Source organism: Sapajus apella, unplaced genomic scaffold, assembly GCF_009761245.1.
Source record: "Sapajus apella isolate SASKATOON/1434 unplaced genomic scaffold, GSC_monkey_1.0 scaffold52, whole genome shotgun sequence".
Classification (NCBI taxonomy): Eukaryota; Metazoa; Chordata; class Mammalia; order Primates; family Cebidae; genus Sapajus; species Sapajus apella.
The window spans coordinates 6,272,123-6,288,162 of record NW_022436992.1 but is presented as its reverse complement, the minus strand read 5'-3'; the positions used below and the strand labels follow the sequence as shown (position 1 = coordinate 6,288,162).

The 16,040-nt window shown below is 36.2% G+C and overlaps 1 protein-coding gene across 7 annotated transcripts in view; it reads right to left on the bottom strand.

Moving 5' to 3' along the window:
- The window catches only part of CTNNA2 (catenin alpha 2), a 1,139,605-nt gene that overhangs the window by 47,651 nt on the left and 1,075,914 nt on the right, over positions 1–16,040 (bottom strand). For all 7 annotated transcript variants that reach the window (XM_032243720.1, XM_032243721.1, XM_032243722.1 and 4 more), the window contains one exon: positions 12,730–12,911. In XM_032243720.1, the coding sequence (XP_032099611.1) occupies positions 12,730–12,911 (182 nt within the window). The remainder of the gene's footprint in view (positions 1–12,729; positions 12,912–16,040) is intronic.

Here is a 16,040-nt window from a genome sequence, read left to right as displayed (position 1 = left end):
CCAGCTACCCAGGAGGCTGAGGCAGGAGAATTGCCTGAACCCAGGAGGCGGAGGTTGCGGTGAGCCGAGATCATGCCATTGCACTCCAGCCTGGGTAACAAGGGCGAAACTCCGTCTCAAAAAAAAAAAGAATGTCTATATATACCCTGAATTTGCTTGAGGCTCAGGCCCCCATATTGTAGACAAAGAATGAAAAGAAGCATGTCTTTTTTATTATACCAGAGACTACAATTCATAGACTTACTAGCATGTTAGGAAAAAAACAAACAAAAAAGCACTTTGAGACTTCAGAATTCACGTTGTAGACTCAATTCAAATTCTTGGACTCACAACCTGGGTATGAGAGTATATTTCATAAATAGAGAGTAAAATAGAAGTTCTGAGATCAAATATTTTCCCGTTTTCTAGTTGGGGAAGCTGAAACCTAAGGAGGAGGACAAAGTAACGTGCCAAAATGACACTGCTATGCACAGAGAGAAACAGGATGGAAATCTGTTTCCTGAATCACAATTTAGTACACTTTTGACTGAATATGCTTCATTCTTAAGAGAACAGCTAAAGTAACATGCTCAGAGAAATACAAGTAGCCTTTACTACATACATTAATACAGAAGAAGTTACAAAAAATATGAATTAAATAGATGGCTCAAGAATTCAGAAAGAGGTTGGGAAAAAATAAGTTGCAAACAGAGATTAATGAGTCAGAAAACACTAGAAATTGTGAATAAATCCTAAAGCTGGCTCTAAACCAAAAGGATATAGAAAATATATTTAGAATGCTATCAAAAAAAAAACGGAGAAAAATATCCTACAGTAAAAAAGATAGAGCAATAACCTTAGAAAACAAAACAAAAAAATGTATCGTAAAGCTGCTTTCCTCAATTATATGTAAATAAACGTAAAAGCAGACAAAATAAGTTTCTAGGAAAATACAATTTATCAAAAATGGCCAGAAAGGAGATTTTGAAAAATTGAAACAATCTGATTTCCATGGAAGAAAGAAAGCTGTCAGATAGAGCTCATCAAAAAAAAAAAAAAAGAAGAAAGAAGAAGAAAAGAAGGAGAAGGACAAGGAGGAGAAAAAGGAGAAGGAAGAGAAGGAAGTGAAGGAATCCAGGTGGTTTCTTATGGGAGTTTACTAAACCTTTAAAGAGAAGATAATCTCAATGCTATTTAAAGTCTTCCAGAATATTGGAAGAAAAATAATTTCATCAAGTTACATAATATTGATATTGGCAGAAGCAACTAAAACAAAACTATTTAAAGATGCTCACTTAGGTAGTAAACAGAAAAAAAAGAAAAAGAAGGAAAACCACAGAAATGAAGGAGTTGACATGAGTGCTGGAATAGGCTCATACATACGAGAATTATTTGATAGGTTTTTGGGAATTGGACAAGCCAGTTGAAATGTTGGGAGCTTGAAAATTGCCATGATGGGAGTATTCACTTCATAGAAATTAGCAAATGCTACAAAGTTCTGGGTTTTCCCCCCAGTAGACCATCAGCACATCTTGAACTAGTTCAAGGTAATAGTTACAACTAGTTGAGAATAAAGGTGCTGTGAAGTAGAAAAGGGTTATGAAGGCTTTTTGAGCTGGGTGATAATTGTACAAGTTACTGTAATTAAAGTTGTATACTGGCTGGACACGGTGGCTCACAACTGTAATCCCAGCACTTTGCGAGGCTGAGGCTGATAGATCGCTTGAGCCTAGGAGCCTCAGACCAACTTGTAGTCCCAGCACCTCAGAGGCTGAGGTGAGAGGTTTACTGAGCCCAGGAAGAGGAGAAAAGTGGTACATTTGTTTTTCTGTAGATACGTTCAGTCATTTAGATGTTAAAATGCATTTACTTTTTCTTGTCAAGCTGATGGTTGTAAAAAATTAATTTTCATTTTTATTATGACAGAGGAGACTGAGTCTCTTCATTTATTGATCATTAATGATTTATATATTCTTTTCTCTGAGTTGTCTTTTCAAATCTTTTGCATATTTTTCTATTGACTCTTTTTTTCTTAAATTGCTTATCTAAGCTCTTCAGATATTTTAGATTCTGACCTTTTATTAATTATAAATTGCTTCTCATCTTGGTCTGTATGTTTTCTTTTTTTTTTTTTACAGTTTTTCAAAATCTAAATTTTAATTTTATTGTATTCAAATGTATTAATCATTTATACTAGGGTTTGTGCTTTTCGTGTGTTCTTTAAGAAGCTCTCCATTATTCCAAGATAAAAATATCCTTCCATTTTATTCTAAAATTTTAAAGTTTCCTTTTTATATATAGTACCTCCACCTACAGTTTATGCTTATTGTATAAGGTGAGATGGAAATCACACTCTTTATTTTTCTAAACTACTAATCAATTGTCCCTGGACAATGCATTGAAAAGTGAATCCTTTCCCAAACAATTTTATTTTAAAATTGTATTCCCTTTTATCTTTAAATTCTGTATAAGTAAATGTATTACTATAAAATATAAACACAAATAGCAAAAATACCCAGAAAAAGAACATAAGAAAAATTGTCAACTGCCAAATTCAATTGTCTAAATATTCATAAAAATTAGAACTACGGAAGTGCAGTTAAAATCATGTGTAAAATAAAGAAAATTATTTGAATCATCTGGGAAATCCTGAATATCTCACATATGGTTCTGGGTACAATGCAACACCCTTCTAAGAAAGTTTCAAGGCCAGGGTTTCTTTCAATGAACACAAACTTAGTGACATGACCCACTTTCTCCACATCATGAACAGAAGAAAAGCGAAATAGAAAAAAAAATAGTTATGCCATTTCTGGGGGTGGAGGACCAAAGTTACTCATTTCCTTTTGCTTACGTAACAGATTGTGTGGCTGCCCTTACTGGTAGTTGGGGGATAACCGTGGGATAATAACCAGTATCTTTAAAAAAGAAGACCTTGAATTTGGCTCATGTGGCAAGGGTAGCATTTTCCTTTAATGCTATCATTGCATAGGTTTCAAGTGAATTCTTTTGTTTTTTCTTTTAAGTTCTGGGATACATGTGCGGAACGTGCAGGTTTGTTACATAGGTACACGTGCCATGATGGTTTGCTGTACCCATTAACTAATCATTTATTTTAGGTATTTCTGCTAACCCACCCCTAGCCACCACCACACAACAGGCCCCAGTGTGTGATGTTCCCTCCCTGTGTCCATGTGTTCTCATTGTTCAACTTCCACTTAAGAGTGAGAACATGAGGTGTTTGGTTTTCTGTTCTTGTGTTAGTTTGCTGAAAATGATGGTTTCAAGCTTCATCCATGTCTTTAAGGACATGAACTCATCCTTTTTTTCTGGCTGCATAGTATTCCATGGTATATATGTGCCACATTTTCTTTATCCACTCTATCATTGATGGCATTTGGGATGTTTCCAAGTCTTTGCTGTCACGAACAGTGCTGCAGTAAACATATGTGTGCACATGTCTTTATAGAATGATGTATAATCCTTTGGGTATATACCCAGTAATGGGTTTGCTGGGTCAAATGGTATTTCTGGTTCTGTCTTCCACAATGGTTGAACTAATTTACACTCCCATAAACAGTGTAAAAAGCATTCCTACTGTCCACATCCTCTCCAGCATCTGTTGTTTCCTGAATTCTTAATGATTGCCATTCTAACTGGCATGAGATGGTATCTGATTGTGGTTTTGATTTGCATTTCTCTAATGACCAGTGATGATGAGCTTTTTTTCATGTTTGTTGCTGCATAAATGTCTTCTTTTGAGAAGTGTCTGTTCATATCTTCAACCCACTTTTTGATGGAGTTGTTTTTTTCCGGTAAATTTGTTTAAATACTTTGAAGATTCTGGATATTAGCCCTATGCCAGATGGATATATTGCAAAAAATTTCTCCCATTCTGTAGGGAGAATCACCTGTTCACTCTGATGATAGTTTCTTTTCCTGTGCAGAAGCTTTTTAGTTTCATTAGATCCCATTTGTCAACTTTGGCTTTTGTTGCCATTGCTTTTGGTGTTTTAGTCATGAAGTCTTTGCTCATGCCTATGTCCTGAATGGTACTGCCTAGGTTTTCTTGTAGGGTTTTTATGGCTTTATGTCTTACATTAAGTCTTCAAGCCATCTTGAGTTAATTTTTGTACTAGGTGAAAGGAAGGGGTCCAGTTTCTTTTTTTCTGCATATGGCAGCCAGTTTTCCCAACACCATTTAGTAGATAAGGAATCCTTTCCCCATTGCTTGCTTTTTCCAGATTTGTCAATCAGATGGTTTTAGATATGTGGTATTCTGAGGTCTCTGTTCTTTTCCATTAGTCTATATATATGTTTTTATACCAGTAACATGCTGTTTTGGTTACTGTAGCTTTGTAGTATAATCTGAAGTCAGGATGCATCCAGCTTTGTTCCTTTTACTTAGGATTGTCTTGGCTATATGGTCTCTTTTTTTGTTTCCATATGAAATTTAGTTTTTTCTGTGGAGAAAGTCAATGGTAGCTTGATGGGGATACCGCTGAATCTATAAATTACTTTGGGGAGTATGGCCATTTTCAGGATACTGATTCTTCCTATCCATGAGCATGAAATGTTTTTTCCATTTGTTTGTGCCCTCTTATTCCCTTGAGCAGTGGTTTGTAGTTCTCCTTGAAGAAGTCCTTCACATCCCTTGTAAATTGTATTCCTAGGTATTTATCTTTGTAGCATTGTAAATGGGAGTTCACTCACGATTTGGCTATTATTGGTGAATAGGAATGCTTATAATTTTTGCACATTGATTTTGTATGCTGGGACTTCACTAAAGTTGATTATCAGCTTAAGGAGATTTGGGGCCAAGATGATGGGGTTTTCTAAATACACAATCATGTCGTCTGCAAACAGACAATTTCATCTCCTCTCTTTCTACTTGAATACCCTTTATTTCTTTGTTGCCTGATTGTCCTGGCCAGAACTTCTAATACTATGTTGAATAGGTATGCTGAGAGAGGGCATCCTTGTTTTGTGTCCCTTTTCAAAGGGAATGCTTCCAGCTTTTGCCTGTTCAATATGGTTTCAAGTGAATTCTAAGGATCCGTCAGACATTGAGTGTCTATAGCAAGGTTAAGTAACAGAATTTTTGTAATGATGGGCATTCTGTAATTCTGTACTATCCAATATGGAGTCACTAGCCACATGTAATTATAGAACACTTAAAAGGTGGCTAGTGTGACTGAGGAACTAAGTTTAACTTTAATTTTGTCTTCTATGTGTTTTTCATTTTGAAATACAACAGATTCCCAGGAAATTAAAAAAAATATGTGTAGAAATGTCCCGTTTGCTCTTCGCCCAGACTCCCTCAATGTTAGTATCTTGTATAACTATAGTAGAATAGCAAAACCCGGAAATTGATACTGATGAAATCCACAGGGAATATTCATCTTTCACTATTTTTTATGCACTTGTGTAAGTATAGCTTCATGTAACTCTACTACAATTGAGACGCACACTGTACTATTACCACAATTTTGTCTCATACTGTTTATACCATTTACCCCATTCCTAACACATTCCTAATCACAAATCTCTTCTCCACCTCTGTAATTTTGTTATGTTAGGAAAGCCATCTAAATAAAATCATACAGTATGCAATATTTGAGATAACAGCTTTTCACTCAACATAATTATCTTAAGGTTTGTCCAAAACATTGCATGTATTTTCATTGCTGAGTAGTAGTCCATGGTATAGATGTAACAGAGTTTGCTTAACTATTTGCCCAATGAAGGACATTTGGGTAGTTTCCAGTTTGGGACTATTACAAATAAACCTAATATAAATGTTTATATATAGGGTTTGAGGTGAATGTAAGTTTTCACGTCTCTAGATAAATGTCCAAGAGCAAAATTTGGGGGCCCTATAGAAAATCCCTTTTTAGTTTTTTAAGTTCCAGAATACATGTGCAGAAAGTACAGACTTGTTACATAGGTTTACATGTGCCATGATGGTTTGCTGCACCTATCAACCTGTCATCTAGGTTTTAAATCCCACATGTATTAGGTAGTCATCCTAACGCTCTCCCTCCCTCACCAACCCCCGACAGGTCCCGGTGTGTGTTGTTCACCTCCCTGTGTCCTTGTGTTCCCACTGCTCAACCCACTTATGAGTGAGAACTTGTATTTTTCTGTTCCTGTGTTACTTTTCTGAGGATCATGGCTCCCAGCTTCATCCACAGTCCTGCAAAGGATATGATCTCATTTTTTATGGCTGGATAGTATTCCATGTTGCACATGTGCCACATTTTCTTTATCCAGTCTATCATTGCTGAACATCTTAGTTGGTTCCAAGTCTATGCTATTGTAAATAGTGCTGCAATAAACATACGTGTACATGTGTCTTTGTAGTAAAATGATTTATAATCCTTTGGGTATATACCCAGTAATGGTATTTCTGGTTCCAGATCCTTGAGTAATCACCACACTGTCTTCCACAATGGTTGAACTAATTTACACTCCCAGCAATGTAAAAGCATTCCTATTTCTCCATAGCCTCACCAGCATCTATTGTTTTCTAACTGTTTAACGATCACCATTCTGACGGGCATGAGATGGTATCTCATTGTGGTTTTGATTTGCATTTCTCTAATGACCAGTGATGATGGGCTTTTTTTCATGTTTGTTGGCTGCATAAATGTCTTCTTTTGAGAAGTATCTGTTCATATCCTTCGCCCACTTTTTGATGGGCTTTTTTTTTTCTATAAATTTGTTTCAGTTCCTTGTACATTCTGGTTATTAGACCTTTGTCCGATGGATATATTGCAAAATTTTTCTCCCACTCTATAGGTTTCCTGTTCACTCTGGTGCTAGTTTCTTTTGCTGTGGAGAAGCTCTTTAAGATTAATTGGATCCCATTTGCCAATTTTGGCTTTTGTTACAATTTCTTCTGGTGTTTAGTCATGAAGTCATTGCCTACGCTTATGTTCTAAATGGTTTTGCCTAGGTTTTCTTCTAGAATTATTATTATTTTTTTTTTTTGGTTTTGGGTTTTACATTTAAGTCTTTAATCCATCTCGAGTTAATTTTTGTATAAGGGGTCCAGTTTCAGTTTTCTGCATATGGCTAGCCAGTTTTCCCAGCACCATTTATTAAATAGAGAATCCTTTCCCCATTGCTTGTTTTTGTCAGCTTTGTAGAAGATCAGATGGTTGTAGAGGCCAATATTCCTGATGAACATCAATGTAAAAATCCTCAATAACATACCGGCAAACCAAATCCAGCAGCACATCAAAAAGCTTATCCACCATGAGCATGTTGACTTCATCCTTGGGATGCAAGGTTGGTTCAACATAGGCCAATCAATAAATGTAATTCATCACATAAACAGAAGCGATGACAAAAACCACGATTATCTCAATAGAAGCAGAAAAGGCCTTTGATAAAATTCAACATCACTTCATGTTAAAAACTCTCAACAAACTAAGCATTGATGGAACATATCTCAAAATAATAAGAGATATTTATGACAAACCCATAGCTAGTATCAAACTGAATGGGCAAAGGCTGGAAGCATTCCCTTTTAAAACTGGCACAACGCACGAATGCCTTCTCTCACCACTCCTATTCAACACAGTATTGAAGATTCTGGCCAGGGCAATCAGGCAACAGCAAGAAATAAAGGGTATTCACAATAGGAAGAAAGAAATCAAATTGTCTCTGTTTACAGATGACATGATTGTATATTTAGAAAACCCCATTGTCTCAGCCCAAAAAACTCCTTAAGCTAATAAGCAACTTTAGCAGTCTCAGGATACAAAATCAACATGTAAAATCACAAACATTCCTATATACCAACAATAGACAAGCAGAGAACTAAATCATGAATAAACTCCCATTCACAATTGCTACAAAGAGAATAAAATACCTAGGAATACAACTTACAAGGGACATGAAGGACCTCTTCAAGAACTACAAACCATTGCTCAAGGAAATAGAGGACACAAACAAATCCATGCTCATGAATTGGAAGAATCAATATTGTGAAAATGGCCAGACTGCCCAAAGTAATTCACAGATTCAATGCCATTCCCATCAAGTTACTATTGACTCTTTGCACAATTAGAAAAAAACTACTTTAAATTTCACATGGAAAAAGCCCGTATAACCAAGACAATCCTAAGAAAAAAGAAAAAAGCTGGAGGCATCATGGTACCTGACTTCAAACTATACTACAAAGCCATAGTAAACAAAACAGCATGGTACTGGTACCAAAACACACATATAGACCAATGGAACAGAATGGAGACCTCAGAAACAACACCACACATTTTTAACTTTAAAAGCAACAGTCAAACAATGTTTCAATTTTATTTCATCTTAATGACAGCTTTAAAACCCATAGCTAACTTTTTATACTCAATGGTGAATAACAAAATCTTTACCTCTAAGACCAGGATCAAGACAGGGATGCATGCTCTTGCCACTCCTATTTAACATAGTACTAGAAGTTCCAGCCAGTCCAATCAGGCAAGTTAAAAAATCAAAAGGCATTCAAATTGGAAATAAAGAAGCAAAATTATCTCTGGTAACAGGTGACTTGATCTTACATGAAGAAAATGCTTAAGATTCTTAAAAAAAACAAACTGATAAAACTAGTAACTGAATTCAGGCAAATTGCAGCAAAATGTTTCTAGACACTAGTAATAAACAATCCTGAAAGAAAATGAAGAAAATAACTCCATTTACAATAGTATCAAAAAAAATAGAATGTTTAGGAATAAGCTTAACCAAGGAGGAAGAAGACTTGTATGCTGAAAACTACAAACTATTGTTGAAATTAGAAAAATAAATGGAAAGTAATTCAATAAATGCAGTTTGGAAGACTTAATATTAAGATATCAATATTAACCAAAGAGATCTACAGATTCACTATAATCCCTATCAAAACCCAAAGACATTTTTGGCAGAAATTAAAAATTCCATCCTAAAAATCACATGGAATCTCAAGGCAACCCAAATAGCCAAAGCAGTCTTGAAAATAACAAAAAATGGAGGCCTCATACTTTCTGATTTTAAAACTTGCAGTAATAAAAATAGTGTAGTAGGAGCAAAAAGACAGACATGGGGACCAATGGAATAGAGTGGAATTCAGGAATAGACCCTTACATATAAGGTCGAATGAATGTCTACAAAGATACAAAGATTTTTGCTAATATTTAGGTCCTAGAAAAGGGCAGCGTTTTCAATTCAATAAATGGTGCTGGAAAAACTGCATTATCTACATGCAAAAGAAGCAGCAGTCCTCTTATTATACCTCATTTTAAAATTAGCTAAAAACGGATGAAAGAGCTAAACGTAAGAACTAAAGTATAAAACCCAAAGAAGAAAACACAGGAGAAAACTTCATGATATTGGATTTGGTAATAATTTCTTGGATATAACACTAAAAGTACAAGTAACAAAAGAAAAAAAATAGATGTTCAACTTCAAGGCAAAAAACTTGTGTGTGTCAAAGAACACTATCAACAAATAGGGAAAAAGAAACCAATAATATAAGAGAAAACAGTAATTAATAGAAAATAAGGAATTACTATCCAGAATATAACAAGGACTCCTACAACTCAACATCAAAAAACCAAACCAACAACCCAACTAAAAAATGGGCTAAAGACTTGGATAGACATTTCTTCAAAGGAGATACAATGGCCAAAATGCTTGGGAAATTTTACTCATCAGCTGAAGCAGCATGAGGACAGCACAGTATAGCAGTTGAGTGAATCTGGGGAATTCTGAGAACTCAGGTGGAACTACATTATCACAAGCTGAACTATGCCAGGTACTTCTGGAAAAGGTGGAATAGGTTGTAAGGTCAGGTGTTAAATAAGTACAAAATTATGACAGATGCCTTTAGGTCAAGAAAGGTAGGTCTCCAAGAGCAAACGCAGGATTTTTATTCTGTGAAAACAGGAACTAACAAAAGCTTTGGTGCAAAGGAAGCTGGATGGCTGCCTTTCCCTGGCCAGATGTGGCCTGAATGAGTAAAGAATTGAAATTGAAAGACCAGCTGAGTGCTCCCTAAGCTGAGGTACTGAGCATGTGAATTAAGCAGGAAATAAAGTTTGGAAAATATAGAATCATTATATGATTTTTGAGTCTAGTGCTTAGTATTTTACAGTCAATTGTACCCTCAAAGTTTTTTTTTTCTTAGTCTCAAAACTGTTGAAGATTAGAACTTAAGGTTGATTCTATAAACAGCTTTGCTCTTTGCTATACAATTAAACCTGAGCTGTTGCTGTCTGCACACCTTTTGTTATTGGGACACAAGACTAGCAACGTGCTATTTCTTTCTGAAAAATGACATGAAAAGCATGAATTCACTCTGTGCATGATGGTGCCTCTGCCATTGTCCATGAGATGGAAGTCAAGAACTGACTGGGAAAAAGACATGAGGCATACTCAGTTTTATCTTCCATGAAGAAGTTATTACACATATAATGAGGCAGAACCCCTTCAATTTTAATAATGGAGTGAATAGCATTGAGATTACTGAAACAAATTAATGAATTAGCTAGTGATAAGAATAAAACAAGATAATAAATGCCAGAGTATTTTGTGTACCCACATGCCCTTTAAACAGATATATTAGGGAGAGTAGCCAAGTTTCAGTTCCTAATCAGCTATATCCATTCCTTTCAATTAGAGAAAATGGTACTTAGGAATGTTTAGAGTTATGGGGTTAAAATTATTCCTCCTTGAAGTGGAATATGCAAGTGGAAGGGCAATAATAACAATGTATAAGGTCAAATGTAGTGAACTTAGGTGAGAGGCCACAAAGAAAGGCACTCGTTAGCTGTCTGTTTCCTAAAAAATGCAGGCTGTGCAGATGGAGGAAGCAATGAAGCCTCAACTTCCTGTGCTGCATTTCAAACTCAGTCTACTCTGGTTCTCTAGTCATTAATTACTATACTCCTCCCCGTGCTCTAACAAAAGGGCACAAAACTACTCATCATGCAATGGGAAAAATTGTAACTAGTAGCTCCCTAGACATTTCATTATTCAAATCAGCCTAAAATAATGATATGATATCCCTAGGAAATTGAAGACACCTTCTTCTCACTTTTAAAACTATACTGTGACTAACAGACATGTGTCTTATTTAATACCATGTAACAAGGCCCTTCAAATCTATCTTTTATAACTGTGCCTTGACTACAGTTACATAATCTAGATAATTATAAAATGTGCTCCTGATCAAAACTCGTAACAGGACCAGATTCATTATTCACTGTAATGAGGTTATTTGTTCAAGTGATGCTATTAATGGATTGCATAATAACCATCAGATAAAGTACTAATAAAATGTTGAAAGCAAGCAAATTAAGTCGTCACAGGCCTTGAGAAACAATGACTGAGGCTGCCATAATAGTCTGATTTGTAGGAAATTTCAGGCTGAAATAATGGCTCAAAATTTTTTCCTGCTGTTACGTTTTGTGAAATAAATGTGTAAAGTCCATAAAGACTAACCAAATGTACAAATTTGAACTTCTAATGAGTACAATGACATTTAAAAGTCTCAAATGTCTCCTCCATCACAGTAAAGTCATTCCACTGAAGTAAAAAACAGTTTTAAAATATTTGGAAAAAATGCCAACCAATGTCATTAGTACATATTGGCCAGAGGCAAAGGGGATGACGCAGAGATGTTCCATATTAAATTATAACTTATAATCAATTAGAGGCTTTTCTCATTAGAAGCATTCAACAACCATTAAAGAAAAATTGTCACCCATCAGATGACGTCTTGACATTCCCATATATCTTACATAACTTCAGTAACAAATACCATGTTAAATCATTAAAACATCTTTGCAAATGTGTGTGTTTTCCAGAAGAAAACTACAATAAAATGATAGCTTATGTTTGTGTGGCAGCATAATTTATAATTGCACTATCTCTTTGGATTTTAAGACTCTCTTCTGAAGTTGATAAGACAAGTATGATTTCACCATTTCGCAAATAAACAGAGAGTAAGAGACTTGCCCCCAAATCACCTGATATTCTGATTCAAGATTCGGGAGGCTCTTATTAATTTTGCTCTCCCTTGGTTTGCCCTTTGTGTTGAAAGGGCAAAGACATCACCTTCTTTTAAAGAAGAAACCAAAATGCAGTGGTAGGAACAGCACTAACCCTTGGTGAAGAAAAGGCTCCTGACAAAATTCTGACTGGTCACTTGATTTGTCAAAAGCACTAGCTCAGAGCTAAAAGAAATAAATCTTACACAACTTTAATTTCTCTGTAAAAACAATGGAATCTTAGATTGTGATGCCTGATTCTTAATATATAACAATGAAACGTGAATTTAAATTAATGTTGTTAGATCACAAACTAGTATTACAACATACTATAGTATACATGTGCACACACAGGTACATAGTTTTCCAAAGGGATATTAATGAATCATTCACTTTATCTTGAGAATAATATTTAAGCATATTGCAACATAGCACAGACCAAAGATAAGTCACCCATAAATTTGATTTTATGTCTTCCTTAGGGTATATAATTACAACAACAATAACTACAACATTGAATATATTCTCCTTGACCAAAAAGACCTACCTATCTGCTAGGAATTAAGTCCAGATCATTTCGACTTATACATGTAAATTTATAATACCACCACCTTACATTGATGTATTTTAATTTTTCAGCAGGCTTCACATGCTAATACACACTGCTACACTTCTGGGCTTAATGAAAAAAATCTATCTTCTTCTCCCTGGCTCTGGGCCTCACCTTGTGAAGTCTGTCATTTCCATCATGATCATACACATCTGCTTGGCCAGTACAATGATATCATTGCCGCTGTCGTCCCATTTGGCCACTTCTGCATCCAGCTTGCTTTTCTCTTGATGGAATATCTCCACCTGCTCAGCTATTTTTGCCTTCTCCTCTTGCGGTAGTTGCGCCATGATGGCCTGCGTGGGTTACAGAAAAAGCGTGAGTGACGGTGACAAAGGAAGTACAGACCGTATGTTGACTCTGCCTTCAGCGGATGGCAGAACCAGACCCTGCAAAGGCTTATGAGCTACCCTGCCATTCCGGAAAGCACGTCTTTCTCCATTCCAGGGAGGCCACAAGCACAGGCTGATAAGCTTCCCCCAAGTCCCCGTCCCACTCCCATATATGAAAAATACAGAGATATCCAAAGCTACGTGAGCACTGACAATAACAGAAATTCTCTGTCGCTTTGATGGCATATGTTTGTTCAAAAGAAGCTATTCTTGACAATTTTTATATTTGGTCTCAGGAAACTTTTACCAGATGAAAGAATGCACCTCTTTCAACAGTGAAATCTGTTCAGAGAAGGGAAAAAAGAAAAACGGCCTTCTGTCGCTGGAAAGGAGAGGAATTTTAAACACTATCTGAGCATCCAAATGGGGGCGGATGGGGGAGACTTTCTATGAGTGTTAATGAAGGTGTCTACAGAGAGATGCCAAACAAAAATCCCCTACCCAGGGCATTCTGGGGATGGTGTGCCTACTCCTAGCCCTCCCCCATCTGCTTTAGGGTGGTGGCATGCCTGTGGCTCCTTAAAGCCTTTGAGTACGTAGGCAGAAAAGTTATAATGGGATAAAGTATAAAATTAGGAAGCATGGGTTGATTTTCAATAACTGCTAGGTAAGAAAATGTAGAAAAGGGAGAACTGCAGCCTTCTTGTTCATGGATTCTTCATTCGCAATTTTGCCTATTCTCTAAAATATATTTGTAACCCCCAAATCAAGGCTTGTCACTTTTTCATGGTCATTTGCAAATGTGGGCAGAGCAGCAAAAAATTTGAGTTGCCTGATATGCATATTCCCAAATGAGGTTGAACAAGGCAATGCTCTGCCTTCCTTTTTCAGTTCTGGTATGATAAACAAGTGTACTTTTTGTGGTCTATTTAGTGCTACATTTTTTTCCCATTTTTGTTGGTTTTTGTTGTTGTTGTGTGTGTGTGTGTTTTGTTTTGTTTTTTGTTTTTTTTTTTTTTTTGTTTTTTTTTTTTGAGACAGAGTCTTGCTCTGTTGCCAAACTGGAGTGTGCAGTGGCACAATCTCAGCTCACTGCAACCTCTGCCTCCTGGGGTTCAAGCAGTTCTCCTGCCTCAGCCTCCCTAGTAGCTGGAACTGCAGGCACATGCCACTATGTCCAGCTAATTTTTGTACTTTTAGTACAGACAGGGTTTCACCATGTTGGTCAAGATGGTCTCGATCTCTTGACCTCATAACCCACCTGCCTTAGCCTCTCAAAGTGCTGGGATTACAGGCATGAGCCACCACACTCAGCCTGTGTTTTGTGTTAGTAACTTTGCTATTTAAAATGGCTCCAAGCATGGTGCTCAAGGGCGTCTAGTGTCCCTGAGCATGAGAAGGCTGATACATATGGAGAAAATACATGTGTTAGCCAAGCTTCAATCAGACATGTGTTACAGAGCTATTGCCCATGAGTTCAGTGTTAATGAATTAAAGTATATAAAATAAAGTAACTAAACACCCATTAAACATAGCTATATATTGATCAGTTGAAGAAAATGTCTTGACTGGCAGTTCTGAGGAAACTAATGCCGTATTTGCCTAGAAACAATGATTAAATATTTGCTAATTAAATGTTCATGATGACTTTATAGAACATAACTCTCAGGAATAGTAAGAATTAACTATTTGTTAAACATCATTTATGTAGCAAGCCCTGAATGAAATGTCTGACATCACCTTATTACATCCTCCCAAAACCATATGCAACCTGCTTCACAATCAGGAGCATGTGAATAGGTACTTCCTGCTTCTGGGACACACCCATTTTCCAGAAGACAGACCAAGAGAGTACGACTTGGGGGACTACACTTTCCGCAATGAGCAAGTGAAATAACACAAGAAAACTGCTTCATAAATTGTAAATCTTCTCTCAATGTGAGTGACTAGAACTAGGTCTAATAGAGGTAGCAGGCTATGTGAGCTCAGACAAACTGGGTTCAACAAAGACCCTGTAACTGACATGGATTAAGACTTTACTATTAAATGGATCATACCACTGATCTCTTCAGATAGAATATGGGCATGTATATAATTTGTAAATTATTTTGACAAAATACATATTTATTATTTAATTTGCTGCCCACCACCACTTTTTGATGGTGGGCAGCAAATTAAGCGTTTTGTCAAAAAAATGAAAGAACGTATGTATAGAATTATCATTAACATTATATTATCATTTCTGCCGTTATTTTTCCTTTCCAACTATCCCTCTGGCTCATTTCTTAGTTGCCATAGGGAAAGGGATGGGCTCAGCGTCTATGCAACTATCTACAAACAGAAGATTGTTATGATTCTTTACGTATACATACACAAACTGGGTATTTTGTTGAGGCTTATGTATGTCAAATAACAATCTACTTATTTATTATCCCCATTTTAAAAATGATAATATCTAGGCCCAGAGAAATTCATAAAATTCCCAGTATTACACAAGTAATAGGCTGTAGGAATAGGATATTCCTACAAATTCAAACCCAAGCAAGCTAAGATCATGCTTAACCATTGTGCACAACTGGATCATCAGCTGTGCAAGGCCATGCAACTTACCCACTGTCCAAGGGTACTCAACCAAGTGGGGCAAGGTCACTGAAATCACTAGCGCTGTTTGCCAGGCTGTGCATCCTGGTGGATGCAACAGGCAGGAGTTACCTATGGTGTCTGATTTGCCTAAAGGTATCCTTGAGCCAGTGGCTGCACAGACACTTCTTACTAATAGCCACATCTACTAACTCCCACGTATGCATATATGTGGCTTTAAATAGCATGTGTACATAGGTTTGGATACGCATGTGTATGTGTAAATTTTAATCCATATTTTAAAATCCAGACTTATCAGAATACTATATTTAAGATATTTAAAGTATTTTATCTTGAAAACTATTGTTAAAGTAAACTTAAAAACTGCATTTAAAAAGGTACTTGATATATAAGTTTATTATAACCTCACATTTGCAATGTTGTGTTCATAGCAAAACAACTAATCCATTGTATTTAAGATACATTTGATTTCCAGAAATTAAATATGCAGTT